At 40.3% G+C, this 24149-nt stretch overlaps 1 protein-coding gene across 4 annotated transcripts in view; it reads left to right on the forward strand.

Annotated features, from left to right (window-relative positions):
- The window catches only part of KCNK2 (potassium two pore domain channel subfamily K member 2), a 220112-nt gene that overhangs the window by 158158 nt on the left and 37805 nt on the right, over nucleotides 1–24149 (forward strand). For all 4 annotated transcript variants that reach the window (XM_032318920.1, XM_032318922.1, XM_032318921.1 and 1 more), the window contains exon 6: nucleotides 9857–9996. In XM_032318920.1, coding sequence (XP_032174811.1) covers nucleotides 9857–9996 — 140 coding nt within the window. The remainder of the gene's footprint in view (nucleotides 1–9856; nucleotides 9997–24149) is intronic.

The raw sequence follows: 24149 nt of genomic DNA on the forward strand, positions 1-24149 counted from the left end.
CCCCAGAATAAAAAGCACAGAGATTGTCTATATGAGCTATTTTGGCAATTTCTCTGAGGTTTACCTCAAGTTGTCTAGCTTAGGTAAACAGCATTCAAAGACAATCAGAGATAAAATTTAACATCTGCAAAGGTATGTTATTGAAATATGATTTCTCCCTCTACAGTAACCATCATTTTTAATCAAAGGTATCCAAATCAGGACTAATATATTTGTAAAACAAGTCCAGTTTTGATAAATTTGGCCTAATGATTTACATAAGCTCAGCAAGAATAATGAAGGATCATACAGAGTTATCATCTTTTTGAATCTGCTTTGCTGGAACTTTTTTAAAGAATCTCTAGGTTGAACTTTGAGTAGCCTCTCCAGGCTAGAAGCCAAGCCAAGTACTTGCTATCAGACACACCTGTAGATGTGGGCAGACTCCTCTTCTGGAGGTCCCCAAAGAATCCTGAGGTTCCTGCACCTGCCAGGAAGTGACATTCTTTACTCACCTGGTGAGGCTGCTGGGAACTCTGTAAGCAAGGTATCAGGCCCACAGTTCCAAGGGTCTTTATGGCTCCAGGTTTCATAAAGTCAATCTTAGCTCCTTTGAGCTGTCTGGTCCTATCTGAGTCTATGCATATCTTTCTCAAACATGACCTTCCAGTCAAAGCCTTGGCAAAATAACCCATGTTTCCAATGGTGCCCTGTTACAAGGAGAACAGATTCTTATTGAACTTATGCAAATAATTATGTTTGCCATGGAAGAAAGTTTATTGAGACCTTCTGAATTTCAGAGGATTTAGGTAGAGATAAATGTTAAATGCTTTAATGCTTTTGTTTACACTTGAATACTTTATCCCACTTTTGTAAGTCATAGATACCTTGAGAGACAGTTTCCTTCATGTGGAAGAGCAAACATTAGAGAACCAGCAGTCAAATAAGAGTGACAAAACTATAATCAATTTTTAGTTCATTTAGTCCCACATTACTAATTCTTGTTTAGTTTGAATGCAGCCTTAGTTCTAGAAATTCTTACCTATTTTTCTTTTAAAGATACCGAACTACCTATATTTGTCCTTTAAAATCCTTTATATGAATCTTCTTGAAGATGGACTTCTTCTTGCAAGAGAGTAAGAACAATTATAAATAACAAAAATTCAAAATGGATATGGTTAAAAATTAAAACTGATTAAAACTTTAAGAATTGCTTATCATCTCGAGAATAGTTATAGCATTTACTGGAACAATACAACCTAAAGCCTATCATTTGTTTAACAATTCTTCCAGAGTAACTTTTCATAACAAATAAAGGGCCTAATGAATTAAAGAGACTTCCTTTACAATTTAAATCTTGGAAAAGTTAAAACCTTAGAAAGTTTTAAAGCACATGCCTAAATAGGTTTAGGGATCCTCAAAAACCTGATAAAGGCAAAACAACTGTTTTTTCTGGACAGGCAGAGAGAAAACAGCTGTTTATTTTTTTTTAAATAGCAGATCAATCAATTCAAGAAAACTCTGTCTTTTGAACTGAGAGAAAGCAAACTTTTAATCTTACACACATGTACTTTAAAATCCATTTATTTCAATCTCAGTCCGTCCTGACCGCATTTAAAATTCCTCCAAAAATTACCCTTCACAAACCTATAACTTTCCTTTGCATTCAGATTTTGTCCCAAGCCATTTCTCTTCAAACAACCCATCTCATTTAGGACAAAATTACCTTCTTTTACCCTCAAAAAAATGTATTCCCATTCCTTCTATCTTTCTTACATATCTCCTACTTTTCTACATGGAGAGTTGTTTTCCTTATGTCTATCAGTTTTAATTACATTTAGCAGAATTTTGCATTCTTAGACATCTTAGTCTCCAGTGAAAACTAAGTAGTAACCAGTTGTGAACTGTTGCACCAAACTTTAGACAGCAAATTTGTGATTCAGGTAAGCACAAAGCCCGTTTACCAACAGACTTAAATATCCTTAGTTTGTTTTTTTTTTTTTTTTTTGCAATAAGTAGTCAAAGCACAAACCTACGTCTGGTGATCAATGATTGAGCACTTTATCCTATTTAGAAAAAACCTAGATCTCCAATGATTTTAATGCCATTTGTTGTCCAGACCAAACTTTAAAGTTTCAGGTTGAAAACGAACTTAACAATTACCCATGAAAACTTGGGAGAGCAGACAATTATGCATCATTTTAAGTCATCGTTTTGCTAACAAATTGCGGCAGAGACAGCATGAACTTATTTGGTCTTCAACAGATTTTGGTGGAATAAATGTTTCGTATTTAATGCTGATAATCTTAAAGACATATCTATTTAAATTAAAGCAACAAACAAATTAGTTAATACCAAGTTGTGTTCCCCCTGGGCCCATTTTTTTTTCTTTATTTTTTAAAGATTTTATTTATTTGACAGAGATCACAAGTAGGCAGAGACAGGCAGAGAGAGAGGAGGAAGCAGGCCCCCTGTCGAGCAGAGAGCCGGATGCAGGGCTCAGTCCCAGGACCCTGAGATCATGACCTGCCTGAGCTGAAGGCAGAGGCTTTAACCCACTGAGCCACCCAGGTGCTCCACACCTGGGCCCGTTTTTTAAAGTCTGTTTTTTCCCCATTGTCAATTTTACCAAGACCATGGTGGGGAAATCTGAAAGGAGCAGGTGCGCAGACCACACCCAAGGTGCTAAGGAAAAAGGGGGAGAGGGAGGGGGAGACTGGAGAGGCAAAAGGCAGCCAGAAGGCAGAGAAAAAGAGTTCCCAGTTCTGAAGCGCATCCACTCGGACAGATGAGCAAACGCCATGTTTTCCCACCAAGTGGGATTAGGCAGTCGGTGTCAGGCCAGAGAAGACAGGGAATCTCCCCGAAACAAAGGGAGTTTTGTCAGCTGCTTGGGAATATTCCTTAAAGTCCCCATCCTGAGGGAGACTGTTAACCACTGCTGGCTTCACTCATAGCCATTAACCTGGGAAATGAGTGAGGGAGAGGCCGCCACATCTGTTAGGGGGGACAGTGAGAGGCCGTGAGAGTCAGGGTCCCCTTTGCTGGGGGGCGGGGGGGAGGGGCTGTGTTTCCTCCAGCAAACCAGAGTTACTAGGAGGAGGAATATTTAGTGAATTGTCCAATAGGTGAGAAGGAGGATACTGGTCTGGTTACCTCCAAACATGTTCTGCGAGCCGCCCTTAGGTCTGGGTCCTGATTTAGAGCCCTAAGAGCCTGGATGGACCAAGGGTACCTCTGCTATTCGCCCTGTTTCCCCGAAGAAGAGACCGGTTAGATCCTCCTGAGCCCATTCACTGAGCATTACATTGGCTCATCCTTTCCTAAATTTGCAATCCAAATTGTCTCCAGGGGGTTAAAAGGCACCCCAAGGGAGAGTCCTTGGGAACTGAAGAGGAGACCACACCTTATTTTACCTTGCCTTGAAGAACACTCAGTGTTTAACCCATGGAAAACATTAGAAAAGCTTGACAAGGGGAGATTACCAATTGTGCAGTACCCAATCCAGAGAAGTTCCCACAGAGGCTGGTTGGTTTCCCATCTCACGATCCCAGTTGGAGCCAGTTACCCCGTACCTGTTACGGAGAGGTGATGGTGAAGTCATCCCTACATTGTAGCTCTCACCTGTGAACCAAAGCGAGGCGTCCCAGAGTTTCCTACCCAAGGTGAAAGAGTAGCCTACCATCTTGGTTGAGGAGGGCTCGGGCCAGCCCGAGTAGCCACTCTTACCCATTCATGGTCCATCACCAGATCCTCCTCTTCTCCTTTGAATTCCCCCCACCCCAAGAAAAACCTGGCCTAATCATAAGGGTTTGGCAAGGTTAACAGTTTAAACTTTGATATTCTTTTTAGAAGGCTAAGATTGTGAGTGAAACAGCTACAGTCTTTCAGTGGGGAGGCATGTGCTGTTTAGGGATGAGGCTTCCCCTGGGGTGTGACCCCTTCCAGGGCCAGGTCTCTATCCTTTTACTCGTCTCCAAGCCCCCAAGAGATCACTCATGGTAACCAAAGGGCAGGCTCAGAGCCCTGGATCGCCCGTCCTCACCTGCGCTCCCAGGTCCCCAGATGAACCTTAAACGAAGTAGGGGATCCTCATCATGACCTCCGTCTTTGGAGCTCTCTGCATGAGCTCTCAATGCTTGGTCATGTAAATTCGCTTGCATTCCTAGCGCATGGTGCCTTATGAGTCTGGCTGATTATAAGCCAATTTCAATTACTGTGCCTCACCTTATCCCTTGAGCACTCTTCCTGTCCATCCTGAACCAAGTTCTCACAAGACACTTTTAAATGGAAAAACTCTTACATCCACCTAAGCAACACTCTTCCTAAAATGAATCCCTGACTATAAGGGCACACTGATCAGCAGAGATTAGAAGGACCTGCGGCCAAGTCCCTGAGGTCGAGAAAGCCATTTAAGAAAAGCCAATGAACAGCAAGCAGAGCTGGGTGGGTTTAGGCAAACATTCCCTTCTTATGAGAAAAGCGGATTGTTCAAACCTTTCTCCAGAAGCCTGTCACCTGAGACTGTAAGACCAGCGGCCTGCTATTTGCCTTTGACTGGCCAAGAGGTGCCCGGTTTTGTTGTTTTTTAAAAGAGGTCATCTGTGGGAGAGACTTCTCCCAGGAAAGAAAAGAAAGCGTCCGCTTTTACTCATGCTTCGATGGGAGTGATCCCGGGTTTTGGCACCAAAATGATGCAGGAGAGTGAGATTCTTGTCTCATGAAGTCAAAGAATGACTCTCACAGACAACAGAGTGAGTAAAGCGATAGAAGCTTATTAAGCAAGGATACAGGAAAAAAAGCTCTCAGGACTGAGGGGGTCCCAACAGGGTTGCCACTGAGGGCTTGTTAGGGTTGGGCTTTTATAGAAAGCTAGCCGGAGAACTGAAATCTGTTTAACATCTCCAGTGATAGCACCACTGAGTAACACTAGTGATAACACCTTCAATGGTGCATTTCTTTTTTCGGGTCTGGTAATTCTTGATCACAAGTAGCTGTTACAACAAGACCTCACCTCTGACACCTAGGACAGGATGGTCTGGTTTGCTCCCTTATCTCTGGTTTCGTCTTCCCCATTTTGAATTTTGTGAGCCTGATCCCTTGGCCCTTTCTCTCTCTCTCTCTCTCTCTCTCTCTCGCTACCTAGCCCCACCTGTCCCGTGTTCAGTAGTACTTACCTTTGGACCCATCTTGTTTCTAGGTAAGGCCATTGGGGGAAGGAGGGAAAGAGGCACCCCTTGTTTGTCTTAGAGTTTCTAGCCCTGAAGTGTCTACATGCAGTATGGACAGAAAGGGCTGGTGGGTAAATGACAAGGACAGCTGCGGAGATCACAGGTGACACGCACAACCTGGTCAATGAGAAAAAGCCTGTGGTTTTGAGCCAGGGAGCCCTGGGTCTGAATTCTAGTTCTGCCGCCTCCTTTCCTGTGTGGCCTGACACATGCTCTTCTCCCTACGGGATGATGGCTTCTCTGTCGTAAGTGGAGCCACTTCCTGCTGGGATTTCTAGGAGCCAGCCCAAAAATGGTCTTCTACTCCCGAGTTCTGAACAGACTATGAGAGGGATAGCAATGGGCTACCAGCTTGATTACTGACAAAGGCAGCTGGGGATGTGGCTTCAATCTATAGTGAGTGGTCTTACTAATAGCCAGAACCTAAACCACTGGAAACGTGAGGACTGGGATACAACTCCTCTCAACACTTGACCCCCAGGGCTTTAGGGTGGAATGATTTCATTTGGGAGGTAAGTCAGTCTTATCTCTCAATCAGGTTTTGAATATTTTGGAAATCAGCATAGACTGGGCTTATAGGACAAGCCGGGCCTTTATCTAAAAAACCTGCAAGTGCCTGCTGTAGCCTCCTGGGCTGTTCTGCCCCCTAACCAGTGATTCTTTGGGGGCCAGGTAGGAGATGGTTTTCTTAATGCTAGATAGAGGGATTGCTCCAAGCAAATGTTTAGGAAACCCACTATTGCCAAAATGGGTTCCTTGCAATAATGCCATAAGTAATATAATAATAATAATAATAAACCTTTCTTGAGCTACATTTTTAGAAGTTTAATCTGCTAGATCAGATTAGATTCTGGCTAATCTGTTTACTTAAGCACTAAGGAGAAAGCCAGAGAAAAATGACACCATCGCGCGTACCATGAGCATCAAGAAGAGATTTATTTTAACGACTGTTTGAACAGTTTGTAAGATTCCTGAAAAATTTATACCTCCACCCCTCTTTAGTATTTTTATTACCATCTGTCTGCTCTCCTATAAGGATGAGCTAGAAAGGTCTGGAGATGGAGAGGACTTGTGTGTGTATTTTCAGTAGCAGCAAACAGCCGTGAGGTGACCGAACCTACCAAGTGGGTAAGGAGCCCCGGAGGGGAGTGTGGGTCGTAGCGTCCTGCAGGCGACCATCTCAGGAGTCTGTGCAAGGAGGGGAAAATGATGGAGTAGCCAAATGGAGGTGGGGGTGGGGGGCACAGGCCGTGAATCCAGGACAGAGAAATTACCCTATGTTCTTAATCAGCGAGAGACCCCCGCATGTTCAGATTTCCTGAATTTTGCTAGACTAAAATTGGTGCTTATGATAGCCAGAAAAATTTTTGTTGACATTTCCTGATTTGAAAATAAGACTAACAGCTCCTTTTAAAGTGAGTTATTATAATATTACAGATATTTAAATGTGGATTCTTAGATCAAGTGGATGAAATAATGCAGAAGTCAACTCATAAATCTTGGCTATCAGAAAGCAAATAGGACTTGTGAGTCGTTGGACAGCACTCCTGTGTACACTAGTTTTTCCCAAATTCTTCTATGGCCGGTATTTTATCCTAAGAGTGGCAGTGCACAATGGGAAACATTCCCGGCCCGAACGCTCAGGCTAAGAATCCACTGAAACTTGTGGGATGAGCATTTTACCCAAATATAAACCTTGGGGTGATTAAGCTAATTTACTCTTTTCAAACCGTGACATCCTGTTTACAAGAAAGAAGACCTAAAAAGTCATCTTGAGGATGAACTAACTTTTAAAATCAACATGTTGGTGAACTTAAGTGTTAAGTGAGTCACAACTATTTGGATGAAGATTTTCTGGTTTTGAAAGAGAAAGTACTTGGGGGAAAATGTCATTTGGGTTTCACTGAGATGGAAACATTTGAAAAATGGAATTTGCTAGCGAGCCTATCGTATAACAAGTTTCCACACACACTTCTTAAGTCACTTCTGTGAATTGGTAGAGCTGCTTACCCCCCTGGGCCAAGTCTTAACCATCACGAGATGCATCTGGCCTCCACAATCCTTCCCAGAAATGATACTTTTTTCTACAATATTTTGAAAGTAACATTACCTACTTTGGAAACTGTGTTTCTAAAATTATTTTTTGTCCCAAAAGCAAGCTGAACCTTGGTCTGTTCATATTACTTGCCTGATAGAAAAATGTTCTCTTTTTACCCTGACCCTTTGATATTTGAAAATGTCATTGCGGGCAGCTGAAAGTCTAATTTATAGTCATGTTACATTCAGTATTTTGTGTCTGATTTTAATGTATACTTGCTATTAATGCATAATGTTCTTCTGAATGTGTGGATTGGATCTTTGTGAACTGAGTACATCCCTGACCCCTCTCAGCACCCCATCTCTGCCTTGTTCTCACTACAGTCCTCCTTGCTCACTCTGCCCCATTAGGCATTAGATCTTTATTTAAGGATCCTGCTGCCTACCTCCACCTGCTGGTCCTCAAGCACTTGAAACCTATCATGGAGCAGTTTCAATTACTTTTTTTTAAGTTTACTTATTTTATTAATCTCTATACCTAACGTGGGGCTCGACCCTACAACCCCGAGATCAGGAGTCAGTGTTTTTCTGACTGAGCCGGCCAGGCCCCCTTCCCTCCCCTTTTTTTAGGCACTGTTCCTTCCTCCTGTGTTTCCTGTTCAAGTTGCTAGTATCCTCTCTTCTGTTGGGAGGAGGGGCAGAGGGACTCTGGTCATCCTAGAGCCCTTCCTTGATAATGCTGCCTCTACTGCCTTTTCTTTTCCATTCCAGCCCTAGATCAGGCACAGTAAACTCTTGGCTAGTTCAGAACGAAAGTTTCTCATGGGACTTCCTTATCAACCTTCCTTCTCTGCTGCTGGGTCTTCCCACGTATATGGTCAAACATGAACAGAAGACTTACCACCTGTAAACTCTACCTATGGCCCATCTCATCAGGAGCAAGTTTTTACAACCTGATACAACTCGTTTTTTCTAGATTCCTCTCTTCTACCCATGTACTCCCTGGTCCCCATCCATATGTAACATTAGCTACCAAAAGTCCTTTGAATATGTCGTATATTTTTACACTGGATGTTTCTGTTTTGATCTTTATTACTGAAGACTCCCTTTCTCTCTTCTCACCTTTCCCCTTCCAGAAGTAAAAAAAAAAAAAAAAAATCATTTTTTCCTTGTCCTCTCGTAAGCACTTTTTAAAATTTTTCTTGCCGTCACTTGATCTACCCCATGATGAACAACTGTCTGTGTGAGGCTTTTTCAGGGTAAATTATGAATTTCTCAAGAGAGACTTGTTCTCTCTCTTCTGAAGAGCAGTAACTGTTGCAGTGCTGGGGAGTTACTAAGTTACGCCGTTAATATGTGCTGAGGTGGGGATGTGCTGAAATGTATTCAGATTCTCCCAGGTGTAGTTTCTGTATCAGACGGATGGAGAAGTAACAAAGGTTAGAATAAAGCAGAAGAGCTCCTTGGCTAATTTTTTTTCTTGAGAGCCAAGGATTTATGTATGTGACATACATAGGAATTCCTCTGAAAAGTCAGAAACTAATGGATGGCGGTATTACCTGCAAATTACTGTTTGTTCCGGTTAGCCCACCAAGGCATTGCCTCAGGCATTTGTTATCAATCCCTTGTACTGGTGATTTTAGAATAAGAACCACTTTCTGTCCAGGTTGACTTTTAATTGATTGGTTTGCATGTATTGATTTGGTAGCATGAATTGATTGGCAGTAATGTAAATATGAGAAGTTAAATGCATACCCAAAAAAGTGTCATCTCTGTCTTTTACTTGTTATAGTAGAGAAATGAGTACACTTGGAATACTTAAGTACGAGGCTAGTTGAGGCAGATTATAGTTTTAAAAAAAAAAACAGAACGGGGGCGCCTAGGTTGCTCAGTGGGTTAAAACCTCTGTCTTCAGCTCAGGTCATGATCCCAGGATCCTGGGATCCAGCCCCGTATCGGGCTCTCTGCTCAGCAGGAAGCCTGCTTCCTCCTCTCTCTGCCTGCCTCTCTGCCTCCTTGTGATCTCTGTCTGTCAAATAAATAAATAAAAATCCTTAAAAAAAAAAGAAAGAAAGCATCTGAGAAAGGTTTATTTGGGGGCACCTGGGTGGCTCAGTGGGCTAAAGCCTCTGCCTTCAGTTCAGGTCATGCATGATCTCAGGGTCCTGGAATGAGCCCCGCATCGGGCTCTCTGCTCAGCAGGGAGGCTGCTTCCCCCTCTCTCTCTGCCTGCCTCTCTGCCTCCTTGTGATCTCTGTCTGTCAAATAGATAAATAAATCTTAAAACAAAACAAAACAAAAACAGAACAAAGGAAACTCATGAGGGCCTGAAGATGTAATGAAAGGTTTCATTAAGAACCTAGTGACTGAATATAACACTTGGATGTTAACTAACTAGGAATTAAAATAAAAACTTAAAAGAAAAATAGTGACCATTTCTTGAAAAATAGATAAGGACAGGAAAGAATCCGTATGAAGAAAATTATGTGGACCGATCGACAGGATTTCTGTTGCGTAGCCACAATTCAGCGGATACTTTTAACAAGTTATCCACATTGTTTACTTTCATAAGAATATGAAGTGATTTTGTTCTTTGTTTTCCCACACAGGTGGATCAGATATTGAATACCTGGACTTCTACAAGCCTGTCGTCTGGTTTTGGATCCTGGTAGGACTTGCCTACTTTGCTGCTGTCCTCAGCATGATCGGAGACTGGCTCCGAGTGATCTCCAAAAAGACAAAGGAAGAGGTAAGAGTGAAGGAGCGTGCAAAAAACACTCCTCTTGAGCTAATTCCGTAAACATTATTTTTCATCTTTTTTTGACATTTTTAAAAATAGATGTTATTTAAGATTTTTAATATTTATGTTTGGTGTGGATTTGCTGTATGGTAAGTGTAATTAAGGTAACAGATACTTGCTAAACACCCCTATGTACCAGGTGCTGAGGCTGATTTATAATGAAAAAAAGATGTAATTTGAAATATTCGCTATTTCTTCTTCCTTTTTCTTTTGTTTCATTTCTTTTTTTCTTTTTTCCTTAAGGGCAAAGGTAAATGTTATTCCACAAAGAGAAACAGAATAGAAAATACTTATGTCAAAATGTCAATAGCATGGAAAAGTGAATGAATAATTACTATATTGAATTATTTCCTTCTTTCTTATATCCCTATAAATGTGTGCAAGTACACACAGGTATGTATACATATGTGCCCCAAACTGTAGGAGTTATGGCCAAGTGCCCTGTGTACAGATTTCAGGTGTTAAAGAGATACTGTCTTACCCATCTTTACAGCTATACATATAGAAATGAACATTAGAATTTTGACGCATGAAGTTTTAGAAAGTTTAAAATTTTAATCTTGTTCTTGAAATTTTATACTTTGGAAATTACATTTGGATTTCATATTTATAGGCCCAGAAATATTATCAGTTAAGTGTTCATAGTCAAGATGCCAGCGAGGTTAGTTTCTGGTCAGGTCTCTCTCCATAGCTTACAGATGCTACCTTCTCCCTGTGGCCTTTACATGTTCTTTTCTCTGTGCACCTGCCTGGAGAAAGCACTCTGGTGGCTCTTCCTCTTCTTATAAGGATGTCAATCAGCCCTGAAGACTCAGGAATGCCATCTTATGACCTCACTTAACCTTAATTACCTGCTTAAGGCCCCATCTCCAAAGACCATCACGCTGGGGGTTTAGGGCTTCAACTTATGCAGCTTTAGAGGACACATTTTGGGCCAGAACACCATCCTTTGAAATAAAGTGAAATTCCGGCATTACCTGGCTTACTTAGCATAAGACAAGTTCATGTGCTTTCCTAGGCCTGATCTCCATGATTCTCAAACAGAAGTATGAGGTGGGACACTGTGCTTTCAGGCTTTTAAACACTGAAAAGTAGTCATTTTCTTTTTCGTATTGTAAGTCTTTGAGCTTTTGCCTGACCTTTGGAGTCACATGTGGTTTCTGGCCACCACATCTGTAGAAAGCTTGTGTGAGTAAAGGCCATGAGCAAAAAGTTCCTGGGAGCCCTCCTGGCGCGGGACTGCAGCTGCTCTGGCCGGTCGAGCCCATTAAAATGGAGCCACCAGTTCGAGCAGCTGTTTGTTTTGTTATTTATTTATAATCCAGTTTAGGGAGATGACAGAATGGAGTTACAGATTCAACAGAAAGAAAGGCACAATTTTTAACTGATGTATAGATGATCAGAGCCAAAGGTTTTATAAACGGAAATACTGCAAAAATGTCTACAGCGATGAAAGAGGGATTATTCGATCATTTTATTTTGAAATAACTCCTGAAAGGGTATAATTAAATAAAATACAACTAGATACATTCTAGTTGTCACCTTTATGCAGATGGACGTGCAGGCCGGGTGACTGTTCACCGTGTGTTCCTTACCTTCTGTCCCTAAACCATTCCAGATACCATAACCTTTACAAACCGCCTACATGTTCAGAAGCAACAAGGTTATGTCTAGCTCTCAGTCTTGATGAATAAAAATGCTACATATTTTTGATAACTTGAAATTCTATTAAAAATATAACTAATATAAAATATATAAAATAATATATAGCATTAAATTTCCAGGTGATATTAAAACACATGCTTTCCCTGAATGGAAATATTTTGCCTAATAATGTCTGTTATATATTTTAAAAATACTCTTCAACCAGATCAGGTGAGTATTAAAATCTACATCTAATCACATATGGCCTTATTTCTGGGTTTGTTAATATTAAAATGTATTTTGTTTCCAATAATAATGGAAATAAGGACTAATTTTAATGAAAATATGGTTAGAAATAAGGAAAAATCATTTTTGATGAACGTGTGGGAATAAAATACTTTGGTATACCTGATTCATCTGAAATATTTGCAGAAGAAATGGTTAGTTGAAGCAAGACAGCATTGTTTCAAAATGTCACACATAATTATAGTTGATCTGCAATCCTCAAGGGAAACAATAATGACCTCAATCCTTTTTCCATGGAGACACATGAGTTTCTGTAAGTGTTTATTTGTCTCATTATTTTTGAAAATTTAATGGAGAGTAGGCACATGTTCAACAAGAATTGTATGACTAATTATCTTTTCCTATTAAGCCATGTCCCTCTTCTGAGGAAATGTTTCCATTTAGAAAATAAAGATTACTTAGGTATTCTGGATAATACAATAAAACCACTATCTGCAGCACGTGTAATAAAAAGAAAAATGTGACCACAGAAGTCAGAAGGGAAATTTTGAAACAAGCACAGAATAGTGCCTCCTTATTATGCATCATTTTCTACTGTTTATGGGCCTTCTTTGAAAAGCCTGTGATTTCTGCATAGTTTTTGTATTGATCGGTGTACTGCATGTCTGGAGTGTTCCTGTCTATATGTGAGACGGACACCCCCACAGACCAGCCCCCACCCCTGCCTTGCACGCCAGTGTTGTCTGACAGCTGGCCGCAGTGAGTGGACAGGCTAGAATCACGTCTTTACCAATGTAATATGTTTTACTCTCTGGAGGGGTTTGTGCTAACGGAGATGCTCCTGCTAGCGAGTTGGCCTCTGGTCTTAGGTTGGGAAGCTGTGGTGCTGGAAGGCTTGCAAGACTGTGCCTGGAACTTAGTTTGCCCCAGGGCCCTGAGAATATGGAGGAAGACGGTTTTCATCTGCTGCTTAGCTGGTGGCAGCAGTAGGTATTTTCCAGACCTCCATCGGGATGGGGAGGCCTCGCTTTTATGAAAGAGCTGGGACTTGGCAGCCCTTTTTCCTGTCCAGGATGGGCAAGTATAGAGTATTAGCAGCCTGAGTCCTAGAAAGGTAGGAACAGACCACTTTCTGTTATTCCTTATGGGAAAAGGGCTTTGACTAGGAAAGGCTTGGCTGCCCTTTGAAATCAGTTAGCCTTTATTCTGAAAACCTGAGGGAGCCTCTGAAGGATTGGAAGTCAGTAGAATGAGTGATCGTGCCAGCATTGAGGAAGATGGATTAGGAACAAAGCTGGATGCAGGGAAATCACTCGGGAGAGGTTAGTGGAGGAGTCCAGGTAGTACAGAACGAAGGCTCTGGGGTGGCAGTGGGACGGAGGTGAAGGTAGGGGTTTCAAAATTATTTGGGGGATCGAAGGACTAGGACTTGGTAACCCATTAGCTTTGGGCAGTAAAGAGAAAAGGAGGGTGACCTCCATAGTTCTGGCTTTGGATGGATTTGCAAAAGTCGGGAAGATGAGAGATTCTGAGGGAGGAATGAAGATGTCATTTTGAACAGGTTGTGATGGAAGGATGTGGTGGGTATCAGGGGGCTGATGTGAGCGTAAACAAAGTTAGAAGGAGGGAGCTGGAGAGATAATGGGGGGGAGTTCATCACTACATAAATGACCGTGTAAGCTGTGAGTGCAAATAAGTTCACCTAACTGGGATTTGTCAAGTAAGTCAACAGTAGAGTTAAACATATGGAACCTGGTGTAATACCTTCATTTAAGGGGGTTGGGGTTAAATGCAGGGACCATAAAGGACTATTCAGCAAATAATGTATTCAAATACATTGATTCGCAGTAGGGTCTGTTGGAGGGACAGATGAGTTGAGGTTTTGAAGAAAGGATGATTATTGTAACCATAAAGGCACCGGGGAAGGCACCGGGGAAGAAAAGGAATGGGACATAAAACAGAGAAGTCACAAGAATTCCCATGAGGTTGTACTCCAGGAGTATCACTCCTATAGGAAAAAAAAGGGTAAATCTTGCTTTCTGGGATTGTGCCATGGAGTGGGTATATTCTAAGATGGGCTTTGGGCACATCAAGCACAATTCCCAAGGCCAACAGTCAAGTGTTTTTAATGGAAATAGGAGCCCTTGGACCACAAGTGACAGAAAGCTATGTGCATGGCGGGGCAAGGGGTTGAGCAGCGCTGACTGCCCTGATCCTGGGTCCTGCTGGGCATGCATGTGTGGTGAGTATGGACAGTGAGCTGGGTCCTGCTGGGCATGCATGCGTGGTGAGTATGGACAGTGAGCTGGGTCCTGCTGGGCATGCATGCGTGGTGAGTATGGACAGTGAGCTGGGTCCTGCTGGGCATGCATGCGTGGTGAGTATGGACAGTGAGCTGGGTCCTGCTGGGCATGCATGCGTGGTGAGTATGGACAGTGAGCTGGGTCCTGCTGGGCATGCATGCGTGGTGAGTATGGACAGTGAGCTGGGTCCTGCTGGGCATGCATGCGTGGTGAGTATGGACAGTGAGGGGGAGGGTGGGAGGTGAGCTGTGGCATGGCAGCGGCAGATTGGCAGGACAGGGAAAGGACTGGAGGCATGGAGACCAGCTGGGAGATTATTTAACATGTAATTGATTCCTAAATCATTCATTTAAAAATTACTTATTAAGTACTGTATGATGAGTGCTGTATTAGGTCTGGGAGTAACTTCATTGGTACTAATTTGAGGCTGATGTCTTTTTTGGGAAGACTCCACAGGTGATGCATTTCCTAACTGATCTTTATAATGTTGGCTTTTACTTTTCTTCTAGAGATGGAAAAAGGAGTTTTGACTAAGAAGGCACTTAGTCTTTGATTAATTCCTAAAATAGCCTGCTTTTACCTTCTTCCGCTCTCTTTGCCCCCTTCCACCCTCCCTCCCTTCCCTTCCTTTTTTTAACCTTTAAACAGCATTTATCAGACTTTGTAGTTGTTGCTTTGATTTCCAGCATCGGGTGGGGGTGGGGGTGGCATTACTGTTCAGTTCAGATTTGTTCTTGGTGTATTTTTGTTGCTCTCTGTTGAGATGCTCCAGTAGTGGTGAATAACTAAAGTTGGAGTATGGGCACAATATACAGTGATCATAAGACTTGGCAGGTTTATAGTTCCGTGCATACAACTCTTTGCCTAAAGAGTAACAATAAAATCAATGCCGACAGTATCATGATGTGTCACTTAAAATAAGGCAGATATAATGGTCTCTTCTTGTCTGTCCCGTGGGGAAGGAGGTGTCCCTCACTGTGCTATGGGGAAAAGCTCAGAGCAGTCTGACTCTGAGGTTCATCTGCTGGGCTTTATTTGACTCTGCTCTCATTCCAGGTTGAGTCTCAGCTGGGCAAGTTATTACCTATATAGTATTAGTAAATAGAAATTTGGAAAGGAAAATAAATATAAATAAAAGAACAAATAACAATGTAAAACTTAAATTGTGCTTTGAGGCAAGAGTAACTCTTATACACCAACCAGTATGTGTCTAATTTCTAAGTGAATTTTATAGACAGTGAATTTTATGGAATTTTATGAAATTTTATGTAGACTCAAGACCCCAAATTATGTCTCTAGACCATCCCAGGATTATATTGCATTCCATGAACCTTTGCAGGTCCAGGGTTAGGAGGCTCTTACCAGTCAAAATATATGCTAAAAAAAAAAGGATTTCAGAATAGTGAAAATGGAAGTACTTTCTTTTTAGAATATGCTTTATTTCTTTTTTAATATTAAATGAGACAGCTCAGCTGTAAAATATAATTGCTAATAAGGAAACTGAAGCACAGGGAGGTAAAACGATTGCTTAAGGTTATAAAGCTTAAAAGTGCTAGAATTAGTCATTAAAGTCGTAGAATTAGTCAACACAGATGGCTTGACTCCATGATCCAACCTTTTTGCTAAACTGCCTTTTTTTTGCTAAACTGCCTTTTTTTCTTTTGGCTATACTGCTTCCCAAGTGCCTAAAAAAGTAAGGTATATATTATTGTATTGCTGTTTTTTTTTCTTATTATTTTATAGGTAAGTAATATCAACACATTACAAATAAGTACCCAAATCCGACCCATCTTTACTATGTAGCTATAGAAAAGGGTTTTGTGAATTTCTTCTGGTCACTGATTGTGCTATGGTACAAGTCAGTGATCTCTTGAAATCTAAAGTTTTAACATTCCTTTAAATGAGTGGAAATCATCTCTATGATTTCCAAAAAGTGCCTGGGCTTTGGAGCCCTTAGAACTGAGATTTAATACTATCTTAGCTATTTACTCGCTTTGCAAAGTTCACTAAAATCCCTACTGTGTCAGAATCTCCGTGTTCTAATAAAGCTAGATTTAAACTCCTTTATGAGGCTGCTTTATAAAGATTTAGTGGGTAGAGTGTGGGATGTGGCTACGTGCTTACTAGATGCTTGTTTTTTTCCTCCTGGGTTTCTGAAGAAATTAGTATCAAATTACCATCCCAAATCAAAGAATCCTATAAAACTCTAAAGCTATCATCTAGGTATTATCATATATTTTTCAGAAATGCTATGAATGTTTATATGCCCCAGCATCTCATCCGGTTGAAATAAAAAGTAAACATAAAAGAAAAGGTAAACAAGAAAACATTCAGGTTATGTATATTGCTAGAACTTAATCACAAACCCAGAGACCATGTGAAAAGTCTAGGAAAAACTGAGTGCAAGAATTTCAAGTGTATTGTATGTTCTATGGACTTGAAATCTAGATCCTGCATTAAATGTCCCTTAAATCTACTCACACTACTATTATTTTAAGTCTTTTCTTAAATTAGAGCTACAGATTTCTATTGTCTTGATGTATGGACTGAAACAGAATCTATTTGTATTTTTCCTTTTATTAAACCAGGAAAGAGTAGCTTAATTTTAATTTAAAAAAATATGTGGGAAGATTCCTTTCTTTTTTCTCTCTCTCTCTCTCTCGCTCTCTTTTAGATTGAACCCTCACTATTTCTAAATTATAACTTCTTTTTGCTCCAGGTATTTCGCAGAATGTCCTCTCGTAATGGAAATTCAGAGTAATTTTTTCCTATTCATTTGTACATAATAGGAAAATAACTTAAGTTAATAGTTTTTGCCTCAAACCACTATAAGTAATTTTATATCCTTTCGCTAGAGAGCATATTATGGGGATTTAATGCATCAAGATATAATGTTATCTCTTTTGACTGTTTTGATACCGGTATCTGTTCTGAGAATTTGTGTTAAGAAAAGTGGTCACCGTGAACTTTGCGTTCAAAATTGTTGTTGGACTTTCTTCCTCAAACCAAAGTATTGTGCTTGCCTGTATGCAGAGTTAAAATCAGTCAGATTTTACAAAACTTCAAAGTTTTGTTTGCTGAGAACACAAGCAAGTGTGTTTTCAAAGATGGATCAACAAAATAAATTTGTTTTTAGTTCCTCTTCATAGATGGCTCTTCCTAAAAGAATATTTGTTTGTGGTCATTGGGAGCTGAGTAGGGGGCCCACTTTGAAGTTCAATCAGGGATTATTTGATCATCTTTTGCAACAAAGTGTGGTGATTTGTTTAGTGTTCAGTACAGGATATCCTAATTGTAGTAAAGGAATTTGTTAGTTCTTCCTCCTTAAACTTGATTTGAACCAAAAGAATGGCTTCCGATGAAAGATGATGTGTGTGTACACACAGACAGAGATATAAAATCTGTTTCCAAACAGGGAAGATTCCCTGTTCTTCTTCCAGTAAAGTGTTAGTCCACCAGTGCTGTTCATAAAAAAAGTATCTCTCCTTCCAGACACATGTGAGAGTTACACTTCCTCTTCCCCTTGTGGTTGGTGAGCCACAGGAAGAGTTCTGGCCAATGACCTGTGGCCAGAACTGATATGAGCCAAACAAGAAGATGATTTAATTGCACCAGTGAGCCCCCAAGAGTGTACTTGCCTCCCGAGCAATGACCCTAGGAGACCATGGTGCAGTGTTATCCTGGGTTCCTAACTAACACCGTGAGCAGAGGCCACTGCTGACATGAGGGCGACTGGCCTGAGTGAGAGATTAACCATCTTTGCTTTAAGGCACTAAAATAAGGGGCTGTTTGCTAGATACTATAACTTCCTCTATATATTTTGACTAGTCTTGTAAAACATAAACATTGCTCTAATTCAAGGAAAGAGGATAGTAATTTGGAGGATTAAAATTTTATGTCTTGTGCTCATATTTGGTGAATTTTGTATGTCTCCAAATCTGATGGACTTTGGTATATTGCCTGAATTTATAATATTTAAGATACTATGTTACCTGTTTTTATATTATTTAAGATTCATTAGTGGTTCTATTAGAACCGAAGCATCAAGGTAACCGTTGAAGCAACCTGTTTTTTTGTTTGTTTGTTTGTTTGTTTGTTTTAAAGATTTTATTTATTTGTCAGAGAGAGAGAGGGAGAGAGACCGAGCACAGGCAGACAGAATGGCAGGCAGAGGGAGAGGGAGAAGCAGGCTCCCTGCCGAGCAAGGAGCCCGATGTGGGACTCGATCCCAGGACACTGGGATCATGACCTGAGCCGAAGGCAGCTGCTTAACCAACTGAGCCACCCAGGCGTCCCGAGCAACCTGTTTTTTAAGGAGACTATAGGTGGACTTTAAATTGTACAGAGACCAGATAGTCCTGTTCCTGTAAAGAAGCGATCTCTGCTCTCATTCAGGACTGTATAGTCGTTCAGGATTCCGTACAGTGATATTGAATCTGTTCTATGTGTAAACTTTCTAGAAGAAAGAATCTTGAACTGATGTTGAGTTTCATAAAACCAATGCATAACACCAAAGTAATCACAGATAGAAAAGAGCAAATATCCTTATTTTTTTTGAAATTTATTACATTGAACTATATGAAATTATTGACATTCAACTATTTTTGACCTTAAGAATCACAATTCCATATGGTTTAGCTTATTATTCTAAGGAACTGTATTTACAAACCAATTTTTACAAATCTTATAATTTTCATAGTATAAGTTATACATTGGATTATGATGTACACATTAGGCAAAATCATATTTGACTAGACATTGCTTTATTAGCACTTGGCTAAAACTTGTCAAAATTCCATTCAATTATGTATAAACTGTAGATGTTTTATTATGTATAACTTTTATACATAATTATAAAAATATAACATTTATAAATATATATAAGTATATAAAAATTATGTATAATTATGTATAAACTGAAGATGGTTGTACTTTCGTGTTCCACACATCTGTCCTTATTACACTTGTCAGGGGTTCCTCCAGACTGTAGTTCTGGATTTCCCTGTTCTTTCCTTACCTGGACATGTCATAACTGCTGAAGCTTTCTCTGGGGCCACGGCACACCAGTCACAGATATTGATTTCTCATTTTATTCCTAATACAGCTAATACGAGGCTGAGACCATCTATACCTTTGCAGAAGTCTTAAGGAATACCTCAGGGAATTACAGAGCAGAAGCAGACAACTTGATACTAAATGATCAAAGCAAATTGCTCCTAGAGTCCTTTGGTCTTCTCCAAGTGTCCCTCCTCAACCTCTGGCTTGGTGGCATATTGTAAGGCTCTGTTTACCACTTGAGATGAGTTTATTCTCTCGGGTGTTCCCTCTCCTGAGGGCAGAGACTAAACCAGTAGAAAACCAATTGATGTGATAATAATACATCCAATATATAAAAAATATACAACATATGCAAACATATTCTCCCCCAAATGGAGATACCCATTTAAATTATTACAGATCATACTGGATTGGTCTAAAGCAACTCCATTTGGATCGCTCCCTCTGGCAAGGTTGTCCTAAGAACTGGGGATAGGTACTTGACATACATGTCTGTGATTAAACAAACAGAGAAACAAACATGCTCTCCAAAGTAGTCACTTTCATAATGAGGTGAATGCAACTTACAAGGATAAACTCTAGCTCCAGAACATCAGGTGCTTATGATCCCTGAAATGTCAGTTTTTTTCATCTTTAGAATTCAAAAAAAAAAAAAAAAAAAAGAAAGAAAAAAGGAAAAAGAAAAAGCTTCTTAAATCTTATAGCTAAGTATCCCTGCTACACATGGTTATTCATCACTGCCATGGCAATGACTTTCATAATTTCTCTACACCAACAAGCACTTAGTTATCTGTTGAGGAAAACTGTATGAAATATTGCCCTAAAGCCTAGTAGAAAATCAATCATATTGGGAGATCCTACTATACAAAAGAATGTATTTTTGAAACTGGAAGCTGTGTATATAAACATGACGATACTCTTTTTTTTTTAAGATTTTACTTATTTATTTGACTGACAGATCACAAGTGGGCAGAGAGGCAGGCAGAGAGAGAGGGAATCAGGCCCCCTGCTGAGAGCCTGATGCAGGGCTCGATCCCAGGACCCTGAGATCATGACCTGAGCCAAAGGCAAAGGCTTAACCCACTGAGCCACACAGGCACCCTAAACATCACTATGTTCTTGATGGTATTTCTCACAAATGCCAAGGTTTGTAATGTGTTGGTGATCCCTTCAGTATCTTGGTGCCCACTGGTGAGAACCTGGGACATTTATTTTAGTGAGGGTATTTTTATGTTATTTGGTAACATATACATAAAAGTCTTTGTACTGACCATTCCCTCCATCAGGAATGCTCTTTGCTTTTTTCCAGGATTATCTATCAGGCTCACTTACTGGTATTTTTAATTCTTCTTTTCTAAAATTCTATTTATTTATTTGAGAGAGAAAGAGAGCATGCATGTGAGCACAAGCAAGGGGAGGGGCAGAGAGAATCCTCAAGCAGACGTCTCACTGAGCTTGGAGCCTAAAGCAGGGCTCGAACCCAGACCCTGGGATCACCACCTGAGCCAAAGTTGGAGGCTTAAGTGACTGAGCTACCCTGGCACCCCGAGCCTTTTTTTTTTTTTTTTAAACAACTTCAGTGTTTAACTATGAAAATAATTTGCCATTCAAAAACAACAAGAAAAATCTTCCCCATTAAAATAAAATAATCAAAATGGCAAATATTATAGCTTCTTACTTCTTTAAAATAGTCCTTGCAAGGCTGCCCCTCTACTCTAGATCTTTCTTATACCATCACATATTGGAGAGAAAACAGTATTACATTAATGCTTGAAAGTTTCAGTTAACATAAGGATTTGTTCAATGATTTTTTTTTCATCTTTGGCTTTAGTGGTCTTCTTTGACACATTAAAAGTGCCACTGCGAGGGTGCTTGGGTAGCTCAGATGGTTTAGGTCTGTCTTTGGCTCAGGTCCTGGGATCGAGTCCCACATTGGGCTCCCTGCTCAGCAGGGAGCCTGCGTTCTCCCTCTGCTTCTGCCTCCCTCTTGTCTCTCATGAATAAATAAAATCATTAAAAAAAAAAAAAAAGGTGCTGCTGCGGTAACCAGTATATGGGAGAAACATTCACCTTTTTGTCACATGCCATCTGAGAGCAACCAAACTCCTCTACCTCCAGCAGTCTTGATTCTTCTTGCCTTGCTGTATTTTTTCATCATATTTACCCAACTTCTAACATTCTGTGTGATACACTCATTAATTAGATTTCATTGTTTATTGCCTGATTCTCATTTTAGAAGGTCTTATTCATAAAAAAGGATTTTTTAAAATTTTACTTCATCAGAATCACGTAAAACAATCCTTGGCATATAACAGATACTCAATAAATACGTATCCTGTACTTCTTAAGTGATAAAAGAGAAACAGGTTAGTCTTTCCTCTCTGGCAAGTCAGAAATGCTATTTTAATTTAGTTCATTTTTTACATTTTCAGTAGAAACACAGTGTACTTATTTTGGTTACTTTTATTCATTCTATCATTGCTTACAGATACAAATAAGTTATAAATAAGATATGAAGGATGATTAATTTCATGATTAAATACCTTGACATATAAGCTACTTAAATTTCCAATGAGCTAAAACTATTTATATTTCAGTTTTAAAAACCTAAGCAATTATTGTAACATACCTTACTCTGTAAGAAATAGTACAGAGTATTTTTTTGTTTTTCTTTAATTAACATATAATGTATGATTAGCCCCAGGGGTTACAGGTCTGTGAATCGTCAGGCACTTCACAGCACTCGCACATACTCTCTCCGATGTCCATCACCCAGCCACCCTCTCCCTACCTCCCTCCTCCTGGCAACCCAAAGTACAAAGTTTAACACCATCAAGCTAGAAGCTAGTTTAAGATAGTCTCTAGCTGCAATCAGATGTCAGGAAAATTTCATTTTTATTCCTGATGTGACTGTTTTATGACCGGAAGCTTCTTGGAAATTTTAATACCTTTATTGTTGTTTGTTTTATTTTAAAATAATTGATCCTTATTATTCCCTGTGGCTACCTTAGAGAGTCCCCTCCACTCCCACCCCTGCCCATGTGAAATATTGCTTATAGGCAGTTGATACTATTTTAAGCACCAGGAACTTTTTCCAGAAGACTTTAATATTTCTAAATTTTCTAGGCTATATAAAACCGCACAGTTGCTGATTTGAAGGCCATTTATTTTATTTGAAAAATGAAATGTATGCATGAGTGAAGAAAAATGCAGGCAGGCAGGGAGATTTGTGCATAACTGACCTATTTTTAGAGAAAAATACACATAATAATAGTATTTGTTAAAGGTGAAGAGAGTGTTTAGAGAAACCGTTTTCTTAACATGAAATTAATTTAATATGGTGTCCTAAAAGAAGAATTGGTATGTTTTCCAAGATCTCTAATTGGAAAACATAGCTGCCGCTAATGCATCATGCTAAATAATCTAATGTCTGTTTTTTTAATTAGAAAATGTTTGCTCAAAAACGCTGGCTTCTAAATCATTGTTAATTTCAAACAGCACAGGTTTTCTCCTCCCATTATTGGAAATGGTGTATCTGAGACTCAGTTTGATCCACCTGGGAATTCTGAACGAGCAGTTTTAGAAAAGAAGTTGTACTACCTCTCCTCCCCTCAACAATTTTAAACACTAAACAATCCTCAGAACAGGGGGCCTGGGTGGCTCAGTTAAGCGTCTGACTCTTGATTTGGGCTCAGGTCCTAATCTCAGGGTCGTGAAACTGAGCCCTGAGTCAGGCTCCATGCTGAGCATGGAGCCTGCTTATGGTTCTCTCTCTCCCTCTGCCCCTTCCCCTCTACTTCCTACCCCCCACCCACACTCATGCTTTCTCTCTCAAAAAAAAAAAAGAAAGAAAAAAAAAACTTCAGAACCACTGACACCATTTCAGACACTTACATGCTAAACTAGATATTTTGTATTTGTACATCATTAATGACTACATGTGAAACAAACTATTTACAGTTTTTATAATTTGAGAGGGTAATATTTGGCCTGCTTGATTGGAAGAAAGGTGTTCCCGGCTTTGAGACATCCTGTAGTATATAAAGCCTATCAAAAAATGAAAATGTAACCAAACCAAACCAGAGTTTGTCTGCCCAACGACCAGCAAACCATAGTAACTGTCGCCGAGCTCTGGCATTGGAGAAAGACAGGTGTTTGTTGGTGTGGCACTGCCTGAAAGTACGGGGAGCTGACACTCCAAAGTCCTGAACTGCCTGTGCCTTACAAGGGAGAGTTTTAAGGCAAAATTTGAGGCAGGGGTCTCCTGAGAAGGCGGACGTCATTGATTGGAGGCTCATGAGGTTGTGCTAGCAGGTGTCCTCGTGCCGCTTAGCCTGGTCACCAGAGGTCTTTTCCATCCTGAAAGACCTGTAATCTGAAAGATTATTCTTACGTTAGCGATTTCATTAGGGACACTGGATCATCCTATCTGTAGGGTAGTGTGAACTAACTAGTAAGCTACTGGAGTTGCATTCTGACCTGTTCCTTGGCCAGTCCGGCCATGCCTGGGGGGCTGGATGACCTCTTGTGTTCATCCTTTCATCCCAAGTGACAAGATGGCAGCTGGCTTCAGAAATGCGTTACATAGGATGCCTGGGTGGTTCAGTTGGTTGAGTGACTGCCTTTGGCTCAGGTCATGATCCCGGAGTCCTAGGATCGAGTCCCACATCAGGCTCCCAGCTCCATGGGGAGTCTGCTTCTCCCTCTGACCTTCCCTCTCATGCTCCCTCACTCTGTCTCTCTCTCTCTCAAATAAATAAATAAAATCTTTAAAAAAAAAAAAAAGAAAAGAAATGCGTTACATAGTTTTCTATCCAAGATAGACAAAGGCTCTGTTACCTGCGTTTGACC

This window comes from Mustela erminea, chromosome 17 (assembly GCF_009829155.1).
Source record: "Mustela erminea isolate mMusErm1 chromosome 17, mMusErm1.Pri, whole genome shotgun sequence".
Taxonomy (NCBI): Eukaryota; Metazoa; Chordata; class Mammalia; order Carnivora; family Mustelidae; genus Mustela; species Mustela erminea.